The sequence below is a fragment of the Chamaea fasciata genome, unplaced genomic scaffold (genome assembly GCF_029207755.1).
Source record: "Chamaea fasciata isolate MVZ Bird 193981 ecotype frontalis unplaced genomic scaffold, bChaFas1.0.hap1 SCAF_19, whole genome shotgun sequence".
In the NCBI taxonomy this organism is placed as follows: Eukaryota; Metazoa; Chordata; class Aves; order Passeriformes; family Sylviidae; genus Chamaea; species Chamaea fasciata.
This window is the reverse complement of record NW_027094104.1, coordinates 8,018,772-8,042,228: the sequence shown is the minus strand read 5'-3', so window position 1 is coordinate 8,042,228 and position 23,457 is coordinate 8,018,772. Positions and strand designations below refer to the sequence as shown.

General features: G+C 51.5%; 2 protein-coding genes across 4 annotated transcripts in view; both read left to right on the top strand.

Moving 5' to 3' along the window:
• Nucleotides 1-14,300, top strand: JMJD6 (jumonji domain containing 6, arginine demethylase and lysine hydroxylase). The gene is made up of 7 exons (XM_066200730.1): nucleotides 1-332; nucleotides 1,084-1,472; nucleotides 4,329-4,615; nucleotides 5,859-5,994; nucleotides 6,112-6,250; nucleotides 6,890-7,017; nucleotides 8,645-14,300. The coding sequence occupies exons 1-7, from the start codon at nucleotides 204-206 to the stop codon at nucleotides 8,679-8,681; spliced, it is 1,245 nt and encodes a 414-aa protein (XP_066056827.1). The 5' UTR covers nucleotides 1-203; the 3' UTR covers nucleotides 8,682-14,300.
• Nucleotides 14,301-20,576: 6,276 nt separating this feature from the next.
• The window catches only part of MXRA7 (matrix remodeling associated 7), a 28,250-nt gene continuing 25,369 nt past the window's right edge, over nucleotides 20,577-23,457 (top strand). Inside the window, exon 1 of one of the 3 annotated variants that reach the window (XM_066200261.1) lies at nucleotides 20,577-21,191. In XM_066200261.1, coding sequence (XP_066056358.1) covers nucleotides 20,694-21,191 — 498 coding nt within the window. In that variant the 5' untranslated portion in view covers nucleotides 20,577-20,693. The remainder of the gene's footprint in view (nucleotides 21,192-23,457) is intronic. The other 2 variants (XM_066200259.1, XM_066200260.1) reach the window with 2 other exon arrangements.

The following is a 23,457-nucleotide window of genomic DNA, read 5'->3' as shown; positions in this document are numbered from 1 at the left end:
CAGCCTCGGCCAATCAGCGCCGAGGCGTGGCGGAAGCCGGGGCGCAGCCGGCCAATGGGAGCGCGGCGAGGGCGGGGCCGCGGCGACAGCGGCGGCACGGGGTGAAATTTCTGGAAGGTGCGGCCGGAGCGGGGCCGGGATCAGGATCGGGATCGGGGTCAGGCCGGGGGCGGCGGGCGGTGACGGCCCCCAGCGCCGCCGCCATGAATCACAAGAGCAAGAAGCGGATCCGTGAGGCGAAGCGCAGCGCCCGGCCCGAGCTGAAAGACTCGCTGGACTGGACCCGTCACAACTACTGCGAGACCTTCCCCCTCAGCCCCACCGCCTGCAAGGTGCGTCGGGCGGAGGGGAACGCGGGGCGTGAGGAATGAAAGGGTGGGAATGGGGAATGGAGAGGGGATGAAATTGGGAACGGAGGGGCGCGCGACTGTCTGAGCGAGTCCTGCGGGGAATAGGGAAGAGACCTGAGGGGAATCGGGGGGGGGGGGGGGGGGGGGCTGAGGGAAGTGGGGTAGGGACACGACTTTGGGGAGCCCTGAGGGGACAGAGATGGAGGAGGCGACTGAGGGGATTGGGAATGCCGGAGGTGAAGGGGGAGCTGCGGGACGTCTGATGGGAAATGGGATGGGGCCCTGTCTGAGGTTGCCTCAGAGCTGGCGGCAGGGAGAGGTTTGGTGAGGGAGAGGACTTTTCTCCCTCCACGTGGCGAGGCGTGTGGGAAGGTCAGGGCCCGCCGGGATGGAACGGGCTCCCGCAGAATTCCCAGGAGCGCTTCCCGGGTCCCGAGGGAGTGAAATGCTGCAGGGGATGTGGCAGCCGAAAGGGCAGGGTGGCCTCTCCTCCCGGGAGAGTGCGGAGCAGTGCCAAAGGCTCCGGGCAGCGGGTGTCACCGATGTGTGCAGGGAGCGGGCCAGGAGAAATGGGGCTGCAGCCTCGAGGAGCTTAAAATAACACAGAGGCAGCTCCGTACCCTCGTGGTGTGTGGAGCAGAGGATATGTGTTAAGCTCCCCCACAGGCGAGCACAGTCCTAGGACGTCAGTCTGTCCTGATATCTGTCCTGCTTTCCTCCCTTGGTTTCACAGGATAATGTGGAGAGGGCAGATGCACTGCAGTTAACAGTGGAGGAGTTTGTGGAGCGTTATGAAAAGCCTTACAAGCCCGTGGTGTTGCTGAACGCTCAGGTGGGCTGGTCTGCCCAGGAGAAGTGGACACTGGAGCGGCTGAAACGCAAGTACAGGAACCAGAAGTTCAAATGTGGGGAGGACAATGACGGTTACTCTGTGAAGATGAAGATGAAATACTACATAGAGTACATGGAAACTACACGTGATGACAGCCCCCTCTACATCTTTGACAGCAGCTATGGAGAGCATCCCAAGCGAAGGAAACTCCTGGAGGACTACAAGGTCCCCAAATTCTTCACTGATGATCTCTTTCAGTATGCAGGGGAGAAACGGCGGCCACCTTACAGGTAGAGTGACAGCAAGGCAAAACTGGGTATTTTCCAGCTCATTGGTTGTTCCTAAATACCTGGGGTTGTCTCACATGAAAAAGGGATATTTTTACATCATCTCTGAAACGAGCGTCCATCTGTAATCCTGTGGGAGAGAAGATTTGTATCATAATTTCTCCTTCTGCCAGCAGTGTTGCTACGGATTTATGGCATATGGTTTTGGGGTATTTTTATTAAGTCAGTTTCAATCACTTCTTAGATTTTTCAAAAATTACGTAGATACTGAGAGCTGTGCAGATCAGTTTCTTGCTGTGTGTGCCTTCTGGTGTTCAAATTTTAAATACCTCAGGAACAGCTCCTGGGTTTTGCACCAGTGGCTTATGTACAGTGTGGAATTTTGTTTAATTATGAGTCCCTCCTTTTAAGGTAAAGATCTTAAGCTAGATTAGGATCTAATGTAGGCACTAGTTCTTAGCTCCCCTTCAGATGGTTTTGAGGGAGAACCATATTTCACATCTACGTGGTCTTTTCAACCTTTTATTTTTGCTTCAGCTTGGAAGAGGGCGAAATGACATTTCATTCATAAATTCAAGTGCAGCAACCTTGTATTTGGGTTTCTAGATAAAAAAAGCCATTTTTATCTATGTTGCTATGACATTTCAGAGCAGTGTGAGCCCTTAAGTTGAACCCTCCCAAATAATTAAGGTCTTTATAGCACCATTATAATTGTCAGACAATGCCTGTTGCCCTTTGAGTGACATGAGTCTGTGATGTGGTTTATTTAAATTAGATTGAGCAAGAGTTCATCAGTAATGACACTTCCCTCTGCACCCTCTCGTGTGTCTGTAGTCAAGTTGTGCTTTTGCAGGAGTGAAGCAAGAACCTGATTCCATCTGAGATCACTGAAGGAGGTGTTTTTACAGTGCTTTTCATAATTCTCTTCTAAGAACATAAAACGCTGTGGTCAAACATAAAACAGGTGTAGTAGAAACTGAATACATTCAATGAACTAGAGATCATTAACCCAAGTTAGAGGTAAATGAGAGAATCTGGTTGTGACTCATTTATTTTGCTGTCTGTGTCCCCCACGCCCTCCCCACCTACAGGCACATGCTGAGCTCCTTGCTCATGATCTTGGTATCCAACTTCTTGTCTTTTGTTTTGGAAAATGTGGGCATTTTTCAGGCTGTTGAGGTTTTTTTGAGGGCTGAGTGATGCACGAGAGCACAGTAATGTCTCCTGGAGTTGAAAGGTTCATCTCAGTACAGGAATGAGTGTGCAGTACTTCTAGAGCATAATTGAAAATGTGACAGGAAGTGGTGCTGGTTATATGAGGAGGATACAACCTGTACAGGTCGATCTGTGGATTGAGAGGGGTGTGGTAGTGTGTAGACCTTAAAAGAAGAATTGGATCTGTTCAGGTCATTTTTGTTGGCATTGTTCCTCTTTGAAATAAAGACAACAATTTTTGGAAGCCATTTACTGAGGCAGTTATTTTAATCGGGGGAGGGGGGCTGGGGTTTATTTTCAGATTAAATTTAGGAGTTGTGAAATTTTTAATGGTAAATTTAATGTCTTGGGGAAAACTGTTTTGTTCTTTGGAAGTTAAGTATTTGAAAGAAGGTGCTGGTAAATGACAGTGTTGCTAAATAAGGATTTTAAAACCTTCTGTGTGTGTGTAGATTCAGGTTATTGTCAGAAAAAGGGTTTTGAACAGTGCATCTGTCTGTGCCAGACAGATCTTCACATGTATGATTTCTTCATGAAAGCCTTGACTGTTCTACCTGTAGTTGAATCAGCTTTCTAAGGCTAATATGAATCTAAATATTGAATTGGCATTAGAAATGGCAAGCACCTGCTTATTTACAGCTCCTTTGTGAAGCCGGAAAAAACCAGCATGATAATCAAACTTTAGTGTCCTACAATTGACGCTGGCAAATGATCCTTCAAAAGCAGCTTGATTTACACCTGCACTGGAAAGGGGAGATGGAGAACTTGCTGTATTTTCTGAACCTTTGCATTCCTCTTGCTGGGCATCTCATGGCTGTCACCACACCATGGAGGGATTGTCTTGGTGCTTTAGTTTCTGCACTCTCTGCTGCCAGTTAAACAATTAATGTCATTTTTTCCTCTTGATGCCTGGTATGAAGTCACCTCACACTGCTTTTTTTTGGTGTGGTTGGTCTTACTGCTCTGTTCCAGGGGAAATGAGCAGTTGAAGGTGCTGCTGCAGTTAAACATGTACAGTAAATAAAGTTCTCCACTGGGAGAAATAAACCTTGTAAATGGGCAGTGGGAATATAAACCTCAAATCCTGAATGGTCACTGGAGAATAAGCTCCATGTAGTTAAGTGTTGGAATGAAAAACCTCTTGTGAATGAACAGAAGGAGCAGAGAGAGGCCAGGGTTGCATAACTTGCTCTGTTCCTTGTTGTTGCCTTTTGTTCCTCTTTGTTCTGCAGTTCTGAGCTGTTTGAGCAGCAAATTTTAGAAAACCATAGGAGAATCCCCCTGTCTAGGAAGAGTTCCAGCACAGGCTGTCGGGATTTAATCATGCTCATAAACTTTGAAATCACCTTTTTATTGAAGAACTGTTTAAAAAAAATACAGCTATGACATATAAAAAGTCATCTTCACTAATTATCCCACAGTCATTCCTGTCCCAATTCATATTGGATTTTAGGTTAAACTCCTGTTACATCCTTTTACAGTAGTGTGAACTTAACAAAATCAATAATTTAAATGAAGGAACTGTAGTTACTTTAGTTTCTAACTGAATGTGCAATGAGCTGCTGTAATTCTCTGTCTGACATGAGGAAAGGGAACTACCTGCCTGCTCTGTGACTAAAGCACTTTTCTTTCCCCTCCATGCAGATGGTTTGTGATGGGCCCACCTCGTTCTGGAACAGGAATTCACATCGATCCCTTGGGAACTAGTGCCTGGAATGCCTTAGTCCAGGGCCATAAGCGTTGGTGCCTGTTCCCAACCAGCACTCCCAGGGAGCTGATCAAAGTGACACGGGAGGAGGGAGGGAACCAGCAGGACGAGGCCATCACCTGGTTCAATGTCATCTACCCTCGGACACAGCTTCCCACCTGGCCCCCCGAGTTCAAACCCCTGGAAGTCTTACAGAAACCAGGAGAGACAGTCTTTGTGCCAGGTATGTGCAGATCTCTCCAGGAAGGAAATCCGAGAGAAAAAAAAAGCATATTTGTAACATTCCTGAAGGGAACATTTCAGCTTTCCTATATGGCCCATTTCTTACAAAGCAAACTGAGCTCGTTTTGAGACTATTCAGTTACTTCCTGAATGTCACAAAATGTGTATGACCTATAGCATAGGGTTGCATGTGATATAGATGGCAAAATAAGTGGGATTTAAATTGCAGGATCACAGGAATGTAATGTGAACTAAACTGCGGTAATAGAAAGCTGTCAGAGCATAAAATAATAAAGGGGGTTGAGCCCCAGTAACTCTTAGACAAAAATGTTTGAGTTTATACACGCTGGTGCAAATTCATGGCTGAATTTTGCATATGAATTTTTCTTTGCTGTGGGAAATGAACTACTTAAAAGCACTGACACCTTCCACCCACTGCTCTGTGGTTATGCTTCATCTTGCATTTAAAATCAAAAGCTAAATAAAGCTTTGCTAAAGATGCCATTCCCTCTGAGTGACTGCACACTGTGTGCCCATTGTAAGTGGGGGGTGAGGTGAGTTCAGCACCGGATTCTAACCTCTGAATCTTGCATCATTTTTGTGCAGCACAGCCCATAGTTTCTGTCCACATTGCTTGTCTGTAACATCCAGCTGACTTGGTGTGTGAAGGGTGCCTTGTGATTGTCTTGGCACTTATTAGTGACTCCTGGGTGTACCTTCTGTTAAGAGTTTGTAGCTGTCGGGTTCCATTAAACTGTTCCCTCAGTCTTTTCTGAGCCTCTAAGTGGGTTGTAAGAGCTCCACTACTTTTATCCCGTGTGGAGAAACAATTTTGCATCTATTTTTAAATGAAAGGTTAGTCTGTAGTCATAAGAACCTTGCAAAATCAGCGTGGAAAGTCCTCTCCAGCTGAAGAGAAAGGGCTCTGTGCAGCCTGGGTTACAATGGCTGTCGCTGTTAAGTAAACCGTCAGCAGCCAGCGTGGTGCTGTCAGGTCACGTCTTCAGCCCTGTGTGTGTGAGCTGCGAAATTTGCTCAGAGTGTGGAGCTGCCTTCTGTAACAAGAACCTGTCAGGCACTGGGTGAAAGCTGAAATAAGAGAGGAAGGATGTTGTGTTGGAAAACTCATCTAGGTTTGGAGATAAGGTGCAGTTCCACCTGCACTGTGGGAAAAGTGTTCTTGGCTGTCCTTGAACTTGCTCTCTGCCATGCAGCCACCAATGGTCACTGGTGTTGTGTTTTAGGTGGCTGGTGGCACGTAGTCCTCAATCTTGACACAACTATTGCCATCACACAAAACTTTGCCAGCTGTACCAACTTCCCAGTGGTGTGGCACAAGACAGTAAGAGGGAGACCTAAATTGTCACGGAAATGGTACAGGTAAGAGATTTAGTAGCTTTCTTTGTATATTCTCCGTTGGAAACAAAACCTAAAAGTATTCATTAATGTGCAGTGTAACAATTCAAAGGCTAACCCTGAAATTTCAACTGTATTTAGGATCCTAAAGCAGGAACATCCTGAATTGGCAGCCTTGGCTGATTCAGTTGACCTGCAGGAATCTACTGGTATTGCTTCTGACAGTTCTAGTGATTCTTCCAGTTCATCAAGTTCCAGCTCGTCGGACTCAGATTCAGAGGTAATGCTTTTTAAGGCAATAGGTGATCCATATTCTGCAATTACATTGTTTTTCTATACCTGATCATGTGCCTTCATCCTTATATTCATGCCCTATGGAATAAATTAATAGAAAGCAGCCAAACCAATCTACATGGTGGAGGAGCCTGTGATCTTAGCAGGTTCTGTTTGCTGAAGCTTCTCTTCACATTGCTAAATGGATTAATTCTGTTTGTTCCATATCTGTATTATATAGGAATCTGTCACTCATTTAGCTTGTGGAAAATGGCTGCAAAATGAATGTTCTAAAAATTGGGAGAGGGAAAAAAAATCCAAAACAGGTCAATTACAACATGGGACTCTTCTTGACACCTAAATCCTTCAGAAGCCAGAGTCTTCTCTCAGAAGATGAGGTGCTTCTAGGGACCAAAAGACACACATTTATTGTCTTGCCTCAAGTCAGCTTCAGCCAGTGATGAAATCCAAGAATGTTTCTGTTCCTGATTTTTAAACACTTAATTTGAAATTTCCTTGATGTGTCTAGTCTAAAACAGCACATTCTTTGAGCTCAGGGCTGCTGAGTAGCTCTTGTGGTGAGTTGCACAGCACAGGCCGTTCATGAGATTCCTCTGAATTGTGGTTTCACCTTTCCATCCCACAGTGTGACTCTGGCTCCGAGACAGAGGGGATGATGCACCGCAGGAAAAAGCGGAGGACGTGCGGAATGATGGGGAACGGGGACACAACTTCCCAGGACGACTGCGTGAGCAAAGAGCGCAGCTCCTCCAGGTGACCCCAGGGCAGCTCTTGGTTTTAAACAAGCACAGGACAATACAAAGCTGGCACACTTCAGATAGGGCATTCCTCAGCAGAGAGGGATGGAGGGCAAAGGATTCCTTTTCCTTCCGTAAAGCAGTTAACCAGTGGTATCTTCCCTCCATTAATTATTTTAATTGTTCCAAGCAGAAAACTAAGATTATTGATGTTTTTAAAAAAAATCAGGGGTTTTATTTAATAAACAGTCTTATTACTTTTCCTAGTTGTCTCTTTTAATAGATGAAAGGATTTGATTTTTTTCTTTGTTTAATGGGAGAGGTGGGATGTTTTAACTGCTCTTTAGAGAGCACAAATGAAGAGTGAACAGTTAAAAATGAGGAATGATCAGGCAGCACTCAGGTTTCAATGTCTTGTTCAAACAGAAAACCTTCAAGTAGTTGTATGGTTTCTCTTACTGCTGCCTGGACTATTTCAATTTGTTCCACTGCTTTATCTGTTAGAGGCAAAATTCATCCTAAATTCCAGATGTCTGTGTTTACGTTTAAAATAAACAAATACCTAAATATCAAGCAAGTTTCAGTCAGTGTGGAAGGAGGCAACATTATATTGCAAAATCAAGGATAGATATGCTTAGGGCAAAGTTGCTGAGGAAAGCAGTTCTCTGGACAGGCCAGGTTAAAAACAGTAGAACACTGGGAATCTGGGAGAATACTGCAGGGAAGAACTTAAACATTCTTTGTTAAATGAAGCATTTTTCTCATATAGCAGAGGCTTGCCAAAATTCTTAAGCAAATTCCTTGCAGCTTGGTTAACCAGTGCTGCTGGATTGGCTGCCTGCCTGCATTAAGAGTGCTGGCCAGCTCTTGAGCTCTTGGATGCTCCAGGTTTGGCATGGATGCAAGTGCTGTGGTGGCTTGGTGTGTGGCTTGCTTAAGGTGTGCAGCAGTAGTTTACCTGAGGAAGCCCATATTCCAGCATGATTCCAGCCTGACTTCCCAGTGTGGGGACTGCCTGAAGACCTGTGTGCTTCTGTAGATTGCTTTCTCGTTTCCAGCAGTTGCTCATAACTGAATGTAATTGAATTACAAGTACAGAGCATCATTAAAAGTTGGGGACAACTGTACTGACTGCTTATTTTGCCCTGGAAGTTTCCACAATTTGCTTGTTATGACATTGTCAAATCCCATTTTGGCAGCCACTGTGACTTCAGGCAGGGAATGAGCAGCCGGAAAGAACAAACTTTAGTGCAGACCCTGGTTTAAAAAGAAAGCTGTAAAAATGCAGATCACAATGCAGATCTGTTCTTCTGAAAAAGCCTTGCATTTTTAAATTATTTGCCATTCAAATTTTGAAGATAACACCCTAAATATTAAAAATCTGCACTTTGCCTTTCACATTTGCTTTCTGGGTTTCACTGTTCTTCCTCCTGTGTATTGATTGTTTCACTCTCTGAGGGTGGTGGGTGTTCTCTTCCAGCTGTGTGATGGCTTAGCTGCTAGAAACGCTTCCAGAGATGAAATCTTAACCCTGCTTGTACAATGCTGGGGGAAAGATAAGCCTGAGATTGAATCTGCATGCTGGGATCTTGTGCCCTGATACAAGGGGAATGCTCAAAGGCAGTTGTACCTTCTTTTGACAGGATTAGGGAATCTTGTGGAGGCCGCAGCTATCCCTGAGGGATAACACCACCTGCCCAGAGGCAGCTGCCCATCGAAACTCCGTTAGCAGCCAGCCAGCTCTGTTCTACCCCCTTCTGCTTCTGTTTCTCACACTCCTTAAGTTTTTGTCACTCTTCCTCGATCCAGACATCTTTGTTACTGTGCTGTCCAAGATTGGCTCCTGAATAACCAGCAGGGGAATGCCCTGACCGCGTCCTTTGTGCAATGCTTTGTCCCCTCTGCGCCCCGGGTGAGTGCACTATAACCCAGCTCTGGGTAAGGACATGCCAAGTATTTAATGGGTCACGGAACTGGCAAGGGAAGACAACGGTCGGTTTTTAAAGAACTCTTTTTAAAACCAGCAGGTAAATGTAAAAACCTGCCTTGCTTTGACACTGTCATATGTTTACATGTCCTGTACACTTGAGGAAAGGAACACCAGCCCTTTTGGCCTGGGGGAACGTCCGGTGGATCTCACACTAGAATTTCAGGAAGAACAAGGAAGAAATGAGCCTCTGCAAGAACTGAGCTGTGGAAAATGAGTCCTTGGATCTTACCCTGCTGTCAGGGCTGGCGCTTCCAAGTGTGTGTCTCATAAAATCCTGGAATACGGGCACTTGGAAAGAACCCACCGGGATCATCGAGTTCAACTCCTTGCCCTGCACAGAAACCGAGAGCATTGTCCAAACACTTCATGAACTCACACAGGCTCAGTGCTGTGACCATTGCCTTGGGGAGCCTGTTCCAGTGCCCAGCCACCCTCTGGGTGAAAAACATTTTCATGATATCCGACCTAAACCTGCCCTCACTCAGCTCCAGCCATTTCCTTGAGTCCTGTCACTGGTCACAAGAGTGAAGAGATTGGTACCTGCCTCTCTGCTGTCCCTTACGAGGATGCTGAAGACCCAAATGAGGTGTGACCTCAGTCTCCTCCAGGCTGAACAGACCAAGTGACCTCAGCCACTCCTCATACAGCTTCCCCTCCAGACCCTTCACCATCCTCATGGCCTCCTTTGGACGCTCTCCAATGGCTTAATGTCTGTTAGATGCTGTGGTTCCCAAAACTGCCCCCAGCACTGAAGGTGAGGCCGCCTCAGTGCAGAGCAGAGCAGGACAATCCCCTCCCTTGCCTGGCTGGCAATGCTGGGCCTGATGCCCCCAGGACGTGGTTTGCCCTCTGGCCTCCAGGGCACTGCTGACTCAGATCCAACTTGCCACCATCCAGGGGCCCCAGGTCCCTTTCCACAGCTCTGCTCTCCATCCTCTCGTTCCCCACTCTGTCCACACAACCAGGAGTGCCCGCGCCCCAGTGCAGAATCCTCTTATTTATTGAGCCTTCTCTACCCTCGAGGGAGTTGACAGCTCCTTCCAATTTAGTGTTGTTGGCAAACTTAATATTCCTTCCAGTCATGCGTCCACGTCATTAATGAGGATGTTGAAGAGCACGGGGATGTGGATAGAGCCCCGCAGCGCTCCAGTAGTGACCAGTGCCAGCCTGGTGTCGCCCCAGTCACTGTCACCCTTTGTGTCCAACCTGTGAGCCAGTTGCTCACCCATCCATGTAACACGATTAACCAGCTGTGGGCAGGACAGTTTGTCCAGAAGGTCACTGGGAGAGACAAAATCCAAAGCTTTGCCGAAGTCCAAAAGGTGACATCTCCTGGCTTTCCCAGATCAGCCAGGTGGGTCACCTTGTCACAGAAAGAGATCAGATTCAACAAGCAGGACTTTCCCTTCATGAAGCTGTGCTGGCTATGACTGATGCCTGCATTGTCCTCCAGGTGTTTTTCAATACTTCCCAGAATCATCTCTTCCATGATTTGGCCGGGCACTGAAGTGAGACTGACAGGCCTGTGGTTTCCAGGGTCCTCCTTCTTGTTCTTTTAAATTGGGACATTTGCCAGCTTCAGTCAGCTGGAACTCCTCCGGATTCCCAAGACTGCTCAAAAATCAAGCAGTTTTGTAATGACAGCAGCAGCATCCTGAGGATTCTTAGATGAATCCCATGAGGCCCCGTGGATTTGTAGGCATCCATCTGGAGCAGCAGATCTGCAGCTTGGGGGTCGACTGGGAGTTGAACATTCTCACAGTCACAGTCCTCCAGCTCAGGGGACTGAGAGCCCCTTGGTCCATCATCTGTGCTGGAGACCAGAGGCAAAGAAACATTAAACACCCCTGCCATGTCCCTGTTTGTGAGGTGACCATCCTCATCCTGGAATGAGACAGTGTTATTTCTAATTTGCCTTTTGCCCTTAATGTATTTGAAAAAACTCTATTTTATTTCCCCCATGGTTCTGGCCGGTTTCATCTCCACTTGAGCTTTGGCCACATGGATTTTTTCCCTACAGTGGCAGCAGCATTTCTGTATTCTTCCCATATCACCAGACCTTGCTTCTGCTGGGCAAACACCTTCCTTTTTATCTAACTTCTGCGAGAAGATCCCTGTTCAGCCAAGGATGGGAAGGTGGTGTGAATGCCCCAAGCACTGAAGCAACTTAAGCAGAGGTGCCCACCAACCTGAAGCATCTTTTGTGTCTGAATCTGCGTGCTCCATGCACACACCTGAGGTGCAACACCTGAACCAGCAACAGTCCATCTACTTCCACTCTGTGTCTGTCAAGGTGACAGGTAACTAAGCTGCACTAGCACCTTGTGATGGGAAGCTCGATGGAGCAGGAGAATCCTGGAGTCTCTTGCACAGCAAAAACTGGAGGGGAAAAAGTCAGCATTTGCCAATAATGCCATCCTTCAGGTGCAGGTGTGGTGTTTAGCACAAAGCTGCTGCTGACAAAGTCTCCCTCTGGCACGATCACATTTGCTGGGCTTGAAACACCAAACGGTTCTGGGGCCATGGGCTCGCTCAGGCCAGTGCAGCTGACATCTCTAAATGGCTTTTCTTTGAGGTTCCGCATTTCTGAAAGTTGCAGTGCCAATTTTAAAGGACCGAGGAGGGGGACGTGTTGTTGTTTTATGCTTTTTAAAAATGCAATGTGTTGCTTAAGTCTGTGTAGATGCATTTGTATTATGCCAGGTAAAGCTCTTGTCCCCGAGGGATCTTTTGGAGCTGCTGGTTTGTTATATTAGCAGGGGCTTGTGCTGGTGGTGTCTCTGTGTGGCTGAAGGTGCTGCCAGGAAATCTGAACTTCCCATGGGCTGCTTCAGTGGGTGCTCTTCTGAGCCCTAGGAGGTGGGTATAGAACTCACTTCAGCCGTTCTTTGGGAGAGGAAACTTGTCAGCAGAAGTGCTGTACATGTAGTGAACACACAGCAAGGCCCAGGCACTGATGAAAGAGCAAATTAAAGAGAGATTAAAGCCTCAACTGTGACTTTCTTAAACGTGTTGGGTTTGGTGGAACCTGGATTGTTGCTTTTCTGGGTTCTCTGATCCGTTTTTTACCTTGTCTATTCCTTATTTAAACACTCCTGGGCCATATCCTTTTGTACAAAGGAACCCTAAATATGTTTGTTGGGATCTCTGTTTTTTGACTCTTTTGTGCCAGTCAGTTTGTGTAAGAGCAGTGTGGTGGTGGGGAAATGGAGAGAGGGAAGGTTTATTGATACATTCTTTAGCTGTCCAGACTCCCGAATTTCCTGTGATGAATAACCAGGCATAAGCAAGCACACTTGATCTGTAGCCACTGCGGATTCTTCCACGACATCACTTAAAACATCCTCCAACTTCTCCAGCTCCTGGCATTTGTGGCCAAGGCTGAACAGCCTGGGAGCCTGCGCAGTCCGTGTGTGTCCTGTCAGAGCAGGCTGCAGCTGCTGCCTTTTGGAAGAATGTGGGGCTTGGAGAGGCAAAGGCTCACAGGACTCAGTTCTGTCACGGTGAGGGGAGTCCTTGGAGAGCTGTCCCTGCCCTCTCTGATGGCTGGGCAGCACCTCAGTGAGATGCAGCTGCATTTGGCACATGTGGTTCAGTTTGCACAGTCTTAAAATCTAATGTGAAAGCCTGATTGCTGTGCTGGGAAAGCCACGCCTCTGCCTCCAGAAGCACTGTGGGAAGATCCAGTGTGCAGAACATTCTTCTACACCTGTGAACTCTTCCATGGTGTGAAATAAAGCAATTCCAGGTGAAGCCTGTGTTGGTGTGACACCCCTCACAGAAAAGCAGTGTGTTTACAACAGGCTGCAGACATCATGATACCAGGAACCCTCTCCTGACTGCTCCACAGGGCACTTCCTGCTGTGAAACAGTGTCTGTGCAGGCTACCTGGGAATCAGGACTCTGGGATCTCCAGTTCTTCCACTTCTGGCTTTTGCCTCAGCCGCTTTGGTGAGTCTTTGAGCAGTGAGGAGAATCCCTACCTCGCAGGGCTGTTGTGAGGCTGAACTGTAATTGCTGTGTGAGATGCTTTGAAGCCATCCACCCACAAAAAGTGTTTCATTCATCCTGAGCAACCTGAGACTTTCGAGCCCGGTGGGAGCTTTTTGTAGCAGAAAACATTGGGGATGTTGTTCAACACTCTTGGCCACGTGGTGGTCTGTGGTGGCCCTTCCTGTGTGGTATATAAATTGTAGCAGAACAAGACTTTCTGTTTTCACCAGGGTTGAACTGTTGCTGTTCCATGGTCTGCTCCAAAGAGGAGGTCCTGCTAGAGCAGGATCTGTTTTTAAATAGGACCAGATGCAATTCTCCCATCAAGGGAGTCAGCTTCACTGGCCTTACAGGAATGGGGGGAGCTGGTGCTTCCCAGGCCCTCATTTCAGGCTGGGTGAGTGAGGAGCAGTTAAAAACTGCTGCTCCCTTTGTGCCTCGCTCTGTGCTTGAGGGAAGCTGGCTGGGGAGAGTGGGCTCTGTGCTCTCATTTCTCCAGGCTTGTACTTCTTCTCTGGGGACATCCTTGTCTCTTGTTCCAGCCCTGCTGCTTTTGTCCTCTGGAGGCCCTGGATGCAGCTGGTCCAGCACGCTGTGGGCCCCTTGAGCCCCAGAGCAGCAGCACAGCTTTGCCTCACCTCCCTGAGGCTTTGGGGGCTGCCCTGTTCCCCAGGGATGGGCAGAGAGCCTCCGGCTGGGTGTCACTGTCACAATCCTGCCTGCTCTGGGAAAGGTGATGGGATTTGGGAGCTCTGGCTGTGCTTTAGGGGCCAGTGACAGACAGAGGCTGTGAGAGTTCAGGAGGAAACGACCCAACACTCCATCAGAACCACAAATGTGGACGAGAGGCACCAGTCCCAGCGCCTTCTCCCTGCACAAGTGCTGTGGGAGCAGGTGAGGCCGAGGAGCCTCTGACAGACCTTCCTCCCCTTTCCAGCTCCTGTGTGCTGGCTCCAGTTTGTCTCCTCAGTTACATCAAACCTCTCTAAATGCTTCAAGGAAAGACAGCACCCTCTTTCATAGTTAACTTCTACTCTCCTCCCTAAGTCCCCAGGAACTGTGGGCTGGGAAGCCAGACTGTTGGCTGAATCCAGTCTGAAATGCCTGTGTGGGCACATTGTAACGGGAGGTTTTTGGCATCCCCCTTGTAAAGGGGGGGAAAGAAAGTGTTACCCTTTTGTGTGACAGTCCCACTGTCAGCTCCAAGCCCTGCCACTGCCCTTAGCTGCTTTTATCACCAATCCAGCAGAGCTGGTTGTTTTGTTTGGATGATTGTGGTTTTGCTTTTTATTTTAAATAAAATCAATTATTTTGCATTATCCTGTCACTTTTTTTTTTTTTTTTTCATACTGTGATCTGAAAAAACCTTACAGGTGTGCACCTCTGTTTCCCAAAGTGCTAAATGTGTCAGGAACAACTCTGGGGGGTGCTTGAGGGTTTGCCCATCTGTGCTGGGGTGTGGTTTGGGAGCTGCTGGTGTTGCACTGGCTTTGGGAGGTGAGTTTTGTTGGTAGGTTTGTTACCAGACTGCCCCAGCTGCTCTTTGGCCCTGCCCAGTCTGTCACAAAAGGTTTCTGTGTCGTGTTTCTGGTGCCACCTCGCACTGGTGACAGGGGTTTCATCTTCCAGCTGTCATGTGCTGCTTTGGGAAGGCCACCATGGTAATCAGAGGGATGGAGCACTTCTCCCATGAAGAATGGCTGAGAGGAATGGGATTGTTCTGCCTGGAGATGAGAAGCCTCCAGGGGGATCTAACTGTAGCTTTCTGCTCCCTGGAGGGAACCTGCAAGAAAACTGGAGAGAGACATTTTACAGGGGCCTGGAGTGACATGACAAAGGGGAATGGCTTCAAACTGACAGGAAGTAGGTTTAGCTTGGATATTAGGATGAAATTCTTCCCTGTGAGGGTGGTGGGGCCCTGGCACAGGGTGCCCAGAGCAGCTGTGGCTGCCCCTGGATCCCTGGAAGTGTTCAAAGCCAGGCTGGATGGGGCTTGGAGCAGCCTGGGATCATGGAAGGTGTCCCTGCCAATGGCAGGGGTGGAACAAGATGAGCTTTAAGGTCCCTGCCAAGCCAACCCATTCTGTGATTCCATGATTCTGAATATGCCCCACAGTACAGTCTTTGGAAGGGCTGCACTCCAAGCAGAGGGGTTTGGGGCAGAGCTGTGAGGTGAACAAGGACTGGGAAGGTGGGAAAACTTATATATTTTGTCAGTGAGCATAGTTGAAAACAGTACCTGTAGGTAAATAAGCTGGAACAGAGTGTGAGACAGCAGCCCTGAGGCTTTTGAAATATTTATAGCAATATGTTGTAAAATGAAACACCTGGAAGAGTAAATGGCTTTGTGGCAGCAGACAGGCAATTCACTCATTTCCACATAAACCTCTGTCCTCCCCTTCCCAGACACTGCTGGAAACATTCTTCTTCTTTAATGTCACCTATAAAGCCATTTCTTTTTCTCCTTTCCAGTTGCCCTCCAGCAGCTCTCTCCGTGCCCAGCTCACCTCCCCTGCTCCATGCACAATTAGCAGATGAGCCCCTCCTCTCCTTGTGGATGATCCGGGTGTGTCTGTGCCTGGCATTTAACAAGCCCCAATTCCAGAAAATGCTGTGAGTTAATGGTGCCTGAAAACTGTTAACAGCCACTGTGGAAATGCTTTTATAACTGTTGTCTCTTGCTTTTCAGTCTGGAGAGGCAATTTAGGTGCTTCAAGACAGCCTCACCATTCCTCATTTGCAGGTATTGGTGATACCTCCTGCAGTCCCTCTGTGGCCCTTGCAGTCAGGACTTGATTCATTTTTATTCCTGTTGATTTATCTACACATCTTCCTTTTCGTGACAGTTGCAGTCATTTCAATGAGGAGGATGACACACTGATATTTTAATTTCTGCTGGGGAGCCTGTGCTGCACCTTTGCCAATGTTCCAGCTCCCTCCTTTTCTCCAGTCTGATGCAGAAGCAAATAACTCCTGCTTTTTCTTTTGTTGCAGTTGAAAAGCAAGTCATGGAGCAGGGCTGTGTCCCTCCTGCAGTGCCAGTCATGAGGGCACGGAGCAGCTGCATGTTTTAAAACTGGTTTGGGGTTGAATGAACAGGCTTGCAGCACATTTTTTTTTCCTTCAAGGCACATAAAAACTCCTCTGTGGGGCTTCACCTCCTCTGGTTCTGGAGAAGTGTGGATCAAGGCAGGTAGAGCTGGTGGGGAGTGTGTTCAGAGGGAAATAATCATTCCATGTCCCTTGTGGTCTGAGACCTGGTGGCTCCCACCTGTGTGTGATGCCTGTGTCCGTGTGTGTCCTGTCCTTCAGCAGAGGGGCCTGGAACTGGGGCTGCCACTGGAACAAATCCCTGCAGCCTGCCCGGAGCAGGAGGAGGAGCAGGGCAGCTGGAGCAGCAGCCACGTCCTGCCTGTCCCAGCTGTGCTGACAGGGAGAGGTGGACCAGGGCTGCAGGGGATTTCCAGAATTGCTGTTCTGCTGCAGCACTGCCTTGTTTAGACCCAAGGCTGTGTCATTTCTCGGCTGTTCACTGCAGCTGGGGCTGGAATGGCTGCCAGTATCCAGGAGCTTTTGGAATATCAGCTTGGATCAGTGTGCTGTCAAAGGCAAGGCCCATTGTACTGGTTTAAGTCTTTGAAGACCCTCAACAGGAACTCAGAGCCTGCCCTGGGTCAGGGCTTAGATTGTAAAATTAATTAAGTTGTTGGAAGAGCTGTATGGGTGAGAGCAGACGTCTCACAAGCAGAGGGGGTAGTGACAGGAGCTTAGGGAGAAGGTCTAGAAACAAATACTTCCAGGAGAGCTCTTGGATTGGATCATTTCTTTTGCTGGAAGCATGGTACATCCATCCCCACCCCTGGGCTGAGCTCTGCCATTTGTGGATTGAACCCAAATATCCCTGAGCCAGCACACAGCCAGATGTCAAAAGGCAAATGAGAAGCCAGCAAGGTAGGGGAGTGACCTCCAAGCCTGAAGAACAGCAAGTACAGGACTGTTTCTTGGGATAGCTTCTCATTTCTGGCATCAAGACACAGAGGGCTGTGTTCTTTGCAAGGAAAAAGTGGCATCCATGACTGGGAGAGTGACTGGGGCGTGCAGAAATAATCCGAGTTTGTAGCAGTTGTAAGACTGGTCTGTGCTCAAACTTTATGTGAGGGGAAAATGGGTTCTGGGAGGATCTGGGAATATAAAATCCTGTCTTTTCCCCTTGAAAACCGGCATGCATCTGTGAACCTCACTGCACAGGGGCTTGTGGAGCTACACTGGGGTTATGGCTGGGATGCAGAGGCGGGTGCTGGAGCTCAGTGGCCTCCTTGCCTTGGGTGGGAGGTAAGCAGAGGACCTTGGAACAGCACCTGCCTGTACAGCTCACAGGCTGCCGAACACTGAGAACGTGTGGTGTGTTAGATCAGAACTTTTTTGTGCCTGTCGAAGGCTCTCCCGATGGTCCCACACCCCATTCCTGCATCCCGGGAGCGCTGCCACCGGCACTGGCGGGGGCAGCAGGAGCCAACCCGGCTCTGTCCCTCCCGCAGGCAGATTTGCAGCGCAGCATTTTCCGTGCCGGGGCTGTTTCCCGGAGCAGTTGTCACCGCGGCTGTCCTGAATCCCCCTTTGTTGGCAAAGCTCTTCAGCTGCTGCCGCCCTTGGCTCCCCCGCCGGGGCCCGGAGCTGGCGGGTTTGTGAAAGCGGCTTCTGTGCGGGGCCGGGGCTCTGGGGACCGTACCCGGCCAGGCACTCCCGCCCGGGGCTCCTGGGGACCACTCCCTGCCCGCCCGCAGCTCTCGGGGACCGTTCCCGGCCATCCCTTACCCGTCCCGGGATCTTGGGGTTTAAACCCTGCTCTGGGGACTGTCCCCAGCCATCCGCTGCTCTCCCGGGCGCTGCAGGGCTGTTCTCCTCCCGAGAGAGGGCAGCGCACTGCAGCTGCTGCTGCCCCGCTCCGGGCTCAGCCCAGGCCCGGGCTGGGGCTTGGGTGCCGTGCCCAGGCGATCCCCTTCCCGAGCCCCCCTGCCAGCAGACTCCGAGCTCGTCTCTCCTGGGGCTGGCGGGCAGCCCCAGGGCGGAGATCCCTGGCTGGGAGCCTGCCTGGCTGACCCGGTGTGTGAATCCATCCCCTCCCATCCCGCAGCGTGCGTGATGAAACCAGAGGCATCAATCGTGCCTTGTAAGTTGATAAGAGAGCCCCAGAGACACTTCTGTTCCTCTCAGTGGGAGCTCTGGCCAGGGACCAGGCCGAGTTTACTCCATCAGTTCCCTCTGGAGAGCCATGGAGGGGATAAGTCGGCATCACACGGGACCTGCTGAGCCCAAATTCTGCTTGGGGGATCGTCCCCATGAGATCACATTCTGCAGGAGCTCTCGCCCCAAGTCTGGACATGGGGAGCTGAGCTCTGTTGCTGATCCTGTTACCTCGTTACTGCAGGAGTCTGGCTCAGTTAGAGTGGCTCCTCTGGCAGATGTGGCCTTGCTGCTCCTGGCTGTTGCTCTCAAGACCAGGAATGTTGTTTTTCACAGACATCCAAACCCTGCAGCTCTCACAACTCCTGTGAGTGCCACAGGTTCCAGCAACCTGAGAGGGAATCACTGCAGGTCCAGAGTCAGGGGCTGCTGCTACTGAGCATCTCTGAAGGAATCTGTTGTTTCCCTTGTCAGGGATTCCAGCCTCAGGAGAAGCTGTCAAGACCAGCTTCTATTATTTTAAGGCAGTGATAAATCCTGCTTGGGAGGTTGCTGGCTGAAGTGCTCTGTCTGTCTCCATGCTGGGTTAATGCAAGCCACATGCTGCTGCATTCCTGAGCGGGCAAACATCCTCCAACACACTTCCAGCCCAGAGCCGTGGAAAATTTGTACTGCCAGGAGAAAGAGCAGGAGGTGTCCTGGGTGTTGGCTGTAATCAAGGGCACTGTGACAATTGGAAATGTGTGTAACACCAAAACACCCCATGACACCCTATTAGCAGCTCCCAGTGGCCAGTTTCTCTCAGTCTCACCCAGAATTCCTCCTTGTGCCCAAAACTGACAGTCCACGTGAGCACAGGAGCGAGGACCCAGACCCTGGATCTTCCCCACCCTGGTTCTGTCTCTGGCCAGGAGCAACTTCCAGGGCTCAGAGGAAGCCTCCGAAAGCAAGTGATGCACTCGACTCAGGATGATGCCTTCATGGCTACTGGGGTTAGGGCAAGTAAGGGGAAGAAGGGAGCAAATACACATCGAAAAAGCTGCTGAACCAAAGAGCTCTGTGACGCTGCCAATCTCCAGGCGATTTGGCTGAGCTCTAGAGCAGCTCTGAGGATCGGGACCCAGGAAATGCAAAGCTCTCCGGGAGAAGGGGAGATAAGTACCGTGGTTGATTGTTGCTAAGAATACAATTATCCATAGCTAACGATTGCCTGCCTGATAGGATTACCAATAATGACAAACGCAGTGAGGATCATGGCTTCACTTCCTTCCTCCCACCCGGAGGATTTAATCCCATCTTTGTTTGAGTTTTGTCTTTGGTCAGTCAATAAAAAAAACTCTGCTCCTGGTGGTATCTCCGGAGCCTTTGCCCTGGAGGAAACTTTCCAGGGTGCATTCCCATGTCTGCTCCCCTCGTATGCATCCTGCTCCGTGCTGGTTTCACCCTGGCAGCTGAGGCCTTCTGATTTCAGCCTGCTTTCTATAAGGTTGGCTAATCCTCCCAGCAGTCTCGAGAGGCAGGAAATCCTCAGTGGCAGAGTCCGGAGGGACCTGACAACTCCTTGGCCACTGCTTGCCAGTTTGTGATGGCTTTTGGACACATCCTGGATTTTGAGTCTCCTGTTTTTCAGACCTCCCAGCCGAAAAATGCTCGTGGGGAGGCTCTGGCAGCGCAGCTGCTCTCGGCACCAACTTTACCTGATGGGTATAACAGCAGTTTGTGCACTGATATCCCCTGCAGCTCCTGGGGAAGGTGGAGTGATGCTCTGGAGCTTGGCATGGATGTGCTGCCAGATGCTGCTCACCCAGGGGAGTCAGGCCAACCTTCCTGGCCCTGCCAGCCCCTCCGCTACCCAGCCAAGGGCTAACAAGGTGCAAATGTTCATTAAACACTGGCCCAGTGTGTCAGGGCTCACCAAGCCCTGTGCAGGGGGCATCCCGGGAGGCTGACACCTTCCCTTTGTTCGAATGGGATCCTTTAAGGAGTGACAGCACAAGAGAAAATGTCTCCTCAGGTTGCGCCCGGGGAGCTTTAGATTGGGTATTAGGAACAATTTCTTCACTGAAAGGGGTTATGATCTTAGAAGTCTTTTCCAATGTAAATGATTCCAGGATTTGACGATGCAAGCCACTGCCGAGCAGTCTGGGAATGACTTTATGGATATAAAGCAGTGTCTAATGAAAGATCCCGTTGTCCCAAGCTGGACTCTCGCATCAAGCAGAGCCGGGTTGCTCGCAGCCCAAGCCTTCCTCTCCCGGTCACCCCTTCCCAAATCCCACCCCTGGGTGCGGGTGGATGCGGGCGCGCATCCCCGGCGGGCGGGGAGCGGGGCCTGGCTCTGGCTGCCGGCTCGGAGGGGGAGGTGGGTGCCGGGGCCGGGGGGGCCGGGGCGGTGGGCAGGGCCGGCGGATGACGCCGGGTAAAGCCGGCCGAGAGCTGGCCCAGCCCCGCCGCCGGCCGAGCGCTGCCCGCGCACCCCCCGCGGCCGCGCAGTCGGGTCGGGCGGGCTCCGGCGGCAGGGCAGGATGGACCTGGCCGTGGACTTGTACCTGGCCGTCCCGCTGCTCTTCACCGTCCTGGCCCTCGTCCTCGCCTCCGTCTTCCTGAGGCTGCGGGGAGGCGGCGGCGAGCGGGCGGCGGAGGGGCCCCGGGAGCCCGCGGCGGAGCCGGCTCGGGAGGGCGGCCCCGGGGGCGAAGCGGCGGCAGCGGCCGCGGGGCCGGAGGACGAGGGGAGCCGGGTGCCGGTGGAGGAGGTCGGGGTGGGCGACGAGGAGAAGGAGGCGGTCGCCGAGCAGCGGGACGCGGCGGCGGAGCCGGGCCCCGCGGCCAAGCCCAGCCCCGCGGCGGCTGAGAGCATCCCCCGGCAGGCGCCCCAGGAGCCCCGGCAGCCGCCCCAGGAGCCCCGGCAGCCGCCCCAGGAGCCCCGGCAGCCGCCCCAGGAGCCCCGGCAGCCGCCCCAGGAGCCCCGGCAGCCGCCCCAGGAGCCCCGGCAGCCCGGGCACCGGGAGGATGCGGAGAGCAAGGTAAGGCCGGCTCCCCGAGGAGCCTCACCCGGGACCGCCGGGGTCCCCCAGCCTCCCCGCCGTGTCCCTTCTCCACCCCTCCGTCCCCGCGGGTGGCGGGGAGGGAGCAGCGCTCGGGGTTTTCTCCTGAAATAAGAGAGGTCCCGGCAAACCGCGTGTTTTGTCTTCGGCTGGGAGCAAGCCCGTTGTCCCCGAGGGAGGCAGCGTTTTGGGAGGGGTGTTTCTGGCTCCTTCCCTCCCCCGTTCCCCAAGGAATGCCCCTAAAAATAATCAAGAAAGTGAAGATTTAAGGGAAGAGGAGCGTGTGTCTCTCCTGTGTGCACATCTAACCCCTGGGAGTCTTCTCCTTTCCCCAAGAGCTTATCCAGGTGCCGGGGTATGTGCATGTGTTTATTCTTCCCGTCCGCATCCCTTTTCTGTGGGTTTCAAAAACTGTTCCGTGCGCTGTCCCTGCCTGCCCCAGGGAAGGAACCGCCCCACTCCTTCCCAGCCCCAGCAGGATGCTGGCCCCGAGCTCTGACCCCTGGCTGAACTGGGGGGGGCTGGGGGCAGCAGTGATGCCTATAAACACCCGGTAAATCCTCCTCCTCCACCGGATCTTGTTTAAAAATAAAAGGGTGGCTCAGTGTCCATGGCAAGGTCTTGTTCTGCTCTTGCCCAGCCTGGATGAGACCCGGTGACAACCTGAGGCACCTGAACTCCCTGCCTTGGTGGCTTTCTCCCATGTGGCCGCTTGTCCAAAGGCCGGGAAGGGAGCACTGGGGTGGGCCGGGAATGTGGGAGCGTCGCCGAGTGCCGGCAGCGTGTTTGGGCCGGGGCGCACAGGGCTGGGGCCCAGTCACCTCCTGCCTATTATTAGCAGCATTTGTAATCCTCAGCAACTGTCTCCAGGCTGCCGTTGACAGCCCTTGCCTTGGAAAGCATCTCCACTGACTCACCGGATAGCCTTGGGCAGGTCCCGGGGGCTTGCACACCCTGCTCTGTGCTGTCGTGCTCTGCAACACCCAGGGGTGACCTGCTCTCGGGCTCTACCTCCCTGTGCTCCTCAGCACGTCCCTTGGTGGTTTTTGAGCCCCGGAGCTCTCCCTGTCCCCTTCCTGGTGCCCCTTGCCCATGCATACAGCTCTCGAGCAGCCTCATCCCTTGTCCCAGCGTCCTGGAAACCACATCTGTTTCTCTGTCGTGTGATTTATCAGTGCCTGTGAGTGCCAGGATCTCTGGAGAGCTCCGGGGCCACCTTTTGCCAGCTGGGTCCTGGCTGGGCCAGCTCAGCACCGAAGTTGGCCACTCAGCTTGAGCTGCTCTCTGGTCAAGTGCAGCACCCATCAGGACAGATGGCCAGATCCAGGGCTGCCGGAGGCCACAGGTTCCTCTGCTGCTAGCTCACATCTTGGGAATGTTTTCCTCCCCTCTGGCTGCTCTTCAGCCCTGATGTCTTTGAACAAGCACTGCTGCAATTCTTGTTGCCTTCAGAGAAGGGCTCAGCTCCTTTATCCCCCTCGGCACAGGTGCAGTAACAGGGTTTTGTGTGCCTGGAATGACTCAAGAAACGGGGAGTTCTGTGTCCTCCAGAAGCCTGGATGGGCTCTATGGGATTGGGGCTCCTCACTGCCCTCAGCCCCTCTTACAGCAAAAGGATCACTGGAGCTGTGTAGGGTCCTGGCCAGCTTTTCCTGCTGGGAAATTGTTCCCTCACTGTGTGAGCAAGGCTGAACAAGTCACCCTGGGCCTGAGCAGCATCCCTTTGGGAAGGACAGGGACCAGGCACGTGTGATCTGGGGGGTGGTGGGGAGCAGTGGGAGGGGGAGTGATGCTTCTCACTGCTGAGTAAGTGTTTGGGAGCCGTGCCCCCGCGCATGATCCCGCAGCTGCCAGCGCTGCCTGGCCGGGCTGGGCGGCCCCGGGGCTGGGTGGCACGGCCGAGGGACCACGAGGGACTACGTGCACTTCCAGCAGGCGCCACACACGTGTGGCAGTGCCCAGCCTGCTGATCCAAGGGTTGGTCCTGTGGGCAGAGTGGGGGAGACCATCCACAGCTCTGCAGCACCTCCCTGGATTCCCTGGTTTGGCTCCCTACAAACATCCTCAAAGTTGCTTCATCCTTCCCCTCCTCCAGCACCACTAAGACCCAGCAGATATTACAGGCAGGGATGGGACGGGCCCTGGGCAGAGCACTGAGTGCTTTGCAGGTGGCTGATGGAATCATTCCCTTTCCAGCCTGTCTTGGCTCGGCCGAGGGCTGCGGTCCCCTGATGTGACTCAGCAG